Source organism: Notothenia coriiceps, unplaced genomic scaffold (assembly GCF_000735185.1).
Source record: "Notothenia coriiceps isolate Sejong01 unplaced genomic scaffold, NC01 NC01_scaffold00037246, whole genome shotgun sequence".
Lineage (NCBI taxonomy): Eukaryota > Metazoa > Chordata > Actinopteri > Perciformes > Nototheniidae > Notothenia > Notothenia coriiceps.
Genome location: NW_011369947.1, coordinates 13,377,558 through 13,382,642, shown reverse-complemented (window position 1 = coordinate 13,382,642; position 5,085 = coordinate 13,377,558). Strand labels below are relative to the sequence as shown.

The following is a 5,085-nucleotide window of genomic DNA, read 5'->3' as shown; positions in this document are numbered from 1 at the left end:
CTCTGGAGAGGTACTTTGAAACTCTAAATTACTAGAAAAAGTAACAGTAAAAGTGTTCATATTATGTTTGCAAGTAGTCTAAGAAGTACTAAGTACAAACATGGCAGTTTCATAAACTACTTATGGAAGAAATGTTTTTTAGACCACATTAAAGTTGACAAAAATGCTCATTTTTGTTCTCTGGAGAGGACTTTGAAACTCAAATTACTGAAAAAGTACACAGTAAAAGTAGTTCATATTATGTTTGCAAGTAGTCTAAGAAGTACTAAGTACAAACATGGCAGTTTCATAAACTACTTATGGAAGAAATGTTTTTTATACCACATTAAAGTTGACAAAAATGCTAATTCTTGTTCTCTGGAGAGGACTTTGAAACTCAAATTACTGAAAAAGTACACAGTAAAAGTAGTTCATATTATGTTTGCAAGTAGTCTAAGAAGTACTAAGTACAAACATGGCAGACTCATAAACTACTTATGGAAGAAATGTTTTTTAGACCACATTAAAGTTGATAAAAATGCTCATTTTTGTTCTCTGGAGAGGACTTTGAAACTCAAATTACTGAAAAAGTACACAGTAAAAGTAGTTCATATTATGTTTGCAAGTAGTCCTAGAAGTATTAAGTACAAACATGGCAGTTTCATAAACTACTTATGGAAGAAATGTTTTTTATCCCACGTCAAAGTTAGACAAAAATGCTCCTTCTTGTTCTCTGGAGGGAATTTTGCCATTCTCAAAAAGTACACATTAAAAGTAGTTCATAGTATTTGTGCAACAAGTTTATGAAGCAATAAGTCCTACAATTATTCTCATTACCCTGTTCCTCAATCGCAAATAATAGAAATGAACCACATGCCATCCTTTGCTTTGAAATCCAGCTTCCGAGGGTTGTTTTATTGCATTACCGTAAACCTGTAACTAATCGCGCACTCAAAATACAGGGGCGGCTGGTTTGACCACGCAAAAGTGAAAGACGGCTGGCTTGACCGCAGTAAACGGAGCCTCACGCGCCGCCTATGACCTCCTCACAGAAGCCGCCCACTGCGAGTATCATGTAATCATGCAAAACTTCTTAAAGACGTCACTTGGAAATAGTGCTCGTCACAGCATCATCAAACACTTTGTTATCTGCTTATTTTATTATATGACTGCATTGTGAAGGACACGACTGATTGGATTAGCTCTTATTTCTGAAGCAAACAAGAAAGTTGTATTTGAAGTCACAACACAAAGACCGTCTTAAGTATGTAATTGGACTGAATCATGTTCACGGTAATGAGGCTTTTAGCCATTGTGTCAATGAAATCCAATGATGTTGATGTAGAAACTTCTATATGCAGTAACTGTCTCTAAGTCCCATGTGTATGTGTTTCATGGTGCAGATGTGTTACATCTCATCTAGGTCATAATCAATTGTTGGATTCTGCACATGGTGTATCAGGTTGCAGGATGCATCCTTTCTTATTTTATGGTGAATAACCACTTTACTAGGTTTTCTCCTGAAACTCAATATCTCTAGGAGAGGAAGGTTCCATCATTTCCTTCCTCTTTGATTAACTTCATGTCATCCCTGTTTTCTTTTTGTTCCACAAAGTCACAAAAGTAAACACTGAAAACCAAGCAACTGACCTACATTTGACTTTCCCTCCAGTGTACATCTAAGATCACACATTGAGCAACTTTAGTAGAAATGTGTTGGCTCATAAAAGCACAAAGATGACCCATGTCAAATAAAAACAATACAAATTGTACTGTTAAATCGAGCCTGCTCAACACTGTGCTGGTATTTAAATGCTGTTTTAACATCAACAGCAGCGTAAAGAGTTACGTATCACAGCAGTTACAGCAGCGCCTGCACAGAGCCCTCAGTGCTGCATACATAATGCCCACATGAAGAGGACAGTGAGAGGTGAGTTTTTAAACTATTGAGCTCTCATGCTCCCCTTAAGGTGCCTTCAAAATTATGTTTTTTTAAATGTACTACAATTTATATGCACATTTAGAATTGCTTGTTTAAGCACTTAAGGGAAAAGACATCAGATTGAAATTGAGTGAACATTTCATTTTTCAGTTAGCATCATCCCACTTGAATCTTTAGCAAAAACATTTTTGGAATTTGGTTTCAATTGAAACAATTCATTTTCTTGCTGAGAGAAGATTTATACCACTCTTAAACAATAAACTATTTCAACATGAAATATGTAGCTAGCAAAGGCAACAAAAAGATTGAAATCAGGGGAAAACAGCTAGCCTGGCTATGTCCAAAGTTGACCAAATATTCCTACAAGAACGTCAAAAGAGAATTATTGACACTTTACACATTCCCATAAAACAACAAATTGTAATTTTAAATTTTTTAAACATATTATTAAGTAAGCCGTTAAGGTGCTGGGAGGAAGATATTTTTAGACAGAGCCATGCAAGCTGTTTCCACCTTTTTCCGGTCTTTTTACTAACTGTTGAAAGAAGTGTAAAAGTGAATTTTATTATTCCTCAAAGGGCCTTTCTTACTATTGTGTTTTACTCTCTACATTTCCTCCTATAAATGTTATTGCCCCTCAGGCCTCAGTTGTTTGTAACAACAGTTGCTCTGCTGTTCAGGGAGAATGAGCTGCCCAGTTGCAGGGCTGCAGAGTAAGTCATTCACTAAACACACTCTGAAATACACGTCACCACCGAGCACATGTCTGTTACTCTTCACTTGTGATCACTCTTGACCAGACTGTCCTGTCATATCAGTTCCAATAGTCACGGTCACACCCTTCAAAAGGAAGCACGTTCAGAGATTGCAGCAACGTGCTATCAGTGGATAGTGTGTAGGTGTGGTTTCTAGACGAACACCATACTACCTGGCTGACCAAGGTTCATACAAAACCATGTTTCTTTAGTGATTCCACACTTTAAGGACCAAAAACCTTTTCAGTGCCAACAATAAGTTTAGTGTCAACTTCAGTTCTCACGCTGGCATCAGCCTCTGGAGCAGATCCTGGACGCAAACAAAGGCAGAGGCAGAGCCACCTAAAGCAAACAGCCACGCTGCCTGCAGCAAACAGCCACGCTGCCTGCAGCATACTCACAAGTAAAATGCACGGTCACAATATGCAGAGCAGAAACTGTCTAATAATGCAGTTTGGTAAGAACATGCAAATGCTCGTGCTACATTTGTTTAGTTAGAGTTTGAGTTCACACTGTGTCTCAGCAGGTGTGATATAGTTTATTCAGCAACTATTTCAAATATTTTCTTTTGTATGGAATAGATTTACAGCTTTGAAGTATATTTGAAACAGCTGTGAGTGCATTATCACACCCTCCTGTCATGATTATGTAACTGGTCCAGATGATAAATCTCTGTGGCTATAACTTACCGTTTCCGAGTTTGCTGTTGTTGGCTCCTTGTTTCCATCATCTGCCGCAACTAGAGTTAACCTGAGGCGTCTGATCCTCCTCTGAGAAAAACAAACAGACAAAAAGCAAATCAATTATTTGCTGTACGCAAATACATGTTTGCATTATGTCATAGTGGGTGGGAGTGAGGCTATAGAGGAGTTCACACGTAACTAAGGCATTGAAAGGGTTGGCAAACCTCACAGACCTCAACGGTCCACTACAGTGGTTTTATTTATAGTCAATGGCATCAGAGTGGCAAGCAAAGTTTATGTAAATGCTACGAAACTGAGCTTACTGATACATTGTAATATTGACAACACAGTGAGAGCTTCATTTGGTTGTGTAACACACAAACATCTAGATAGGTTTAAAAGATTTTATTTCAAAAAACGTATTTTCTGCAATATCATGTTGAGTTTACCAATTTACAAGAGGTTCTTTATTCAGTACAAAACAATGGGAATAGGTTTAAAAGCCAGTTTAGTACAAAGGCCGGTTTTATCAGAGAGCTGTTCAAATAAACATGACAGCCATGCCTCCTGCAACCCAGCTCCCATTACACGCTCTTGTAAATGAACACATCCTATCACAAACATTAACTTTCAGATGATCAGGGAACAGACCATTTTTGCTTGGACTGAGAAAGTTAATCTCACTGTATACAGACAAGGAACAAGTGGCTGCACAAAAAGGAGCAGAGGACAGAAGAGGGAGGGGAAAATGAACTGTTTTGCAAAACACAGAGGAAAAGGGAGAGAGAAGGGGAAGACAGAGGGAGAGTTTCAGTGTCCTGACTTCTCTGGGACTTTCTTACCTCACTTGAAAAGTCTTCAGGGTCCTCTGTTGTTGTGGTGCTGGTGAATACAGACCGTCCTGATCCGTAGCGTTGCATGTCTCCTCTTGTGTCCACTCGTTTCTCTTCCTCTCCCTCTCTGGACGTCCTCCCACCCTTCCTCTCGCTACTCTTTCCTGAGTACTGCTCAGACTCTCAGAGCGACCATCTGCCCCCGGCTCCAGCCAGCCATAGTTGAGGAGGGAAATTCCCGTCTGTCAAGTCTATTAGTGGTGGGGTCCACAGGACTCAGAGCTTTCCTCTCTGTCAGTGAAATAATCAGGTCCAATCCAGTTCAACACTCACAAACAGAACTTTGTCATTGTCTTAATTCCAGCCAGAGTGATTTAAACTCCACCAGGTTGACAGGCTTGTCAGTCACTCAGCAACCTCTCTGCCTCTCTCTCTCTCTCCCTCTCTCTCTCTCTCTGTGTGTGTGTGTGTGTGTGCGCGTGCGTGCGTGCGTGTGTGCGTGCGTGTGTGCGTGTGTGTGCGTGTGTGTGTGTGTGTGTGTGTGTGTGTGGCTCTCTATTGCTCTCTCTCTGTGTCTCTGCATTCCCATCAGACCTGTCGGGCCACTTTTCAGCTGCCTCCCTGGTGTGTGCCTCATGCCCTGTGAGAACAGGACATTCACAGGGCGGGTCCTCTTACCCGGGACAGGTGGAGCATTTCTTATCAACAGAATTGGCTAAAAGGAGGAGCTGTTTATTAATGTGGAACTTCACAGAAAATGAGTAACCCTCTGTCATCCAGTGACAGCTAAATTATGTTAGTCGTATTTGTGATATTGTAAAATATATGTAAAATAAATGTTGGTCTATTTGCTGTTTTATCAAAAGCTTGGTTAAACACTTTGCAATGTAGGA

The 5,085-nt window shown here is 39.9% G+C and overlaps 1 protein-coding gene across 1 annotated transcript in view; it reads right to left on the bottom strand.

Annotated features, from left to right (window-relative positions):
* Nucleotides 1–4,650, bottom strand: part of myzap (myocardial zonula adherens protein) — a 19,660-nt gene extending 15,010 nt beyond the window's left edge. The window contains exons 1-2 of the mRNA XM_010795629.1: nucleotides 4,202–4,650; nucleotides 3,366–3,446 (exon numbers count right to left, since the gene is read on the bottom strand). Coding sequence (XP_010793931.1) covers nucleotides 3,366–3,446; nucleotides 4,202–4,279 — 159 coding nt within the window. The 5' untranslated portion in view covers nucleotides 4,280–4,650. The remainder of the gene's footprint in view (nucleotides 1–3,365; nucleotides 3,447–4,201) is intronic.
* Between the last annotated feature and the right edge of the window lie 435 nt (nucleotides 4,651–5,085).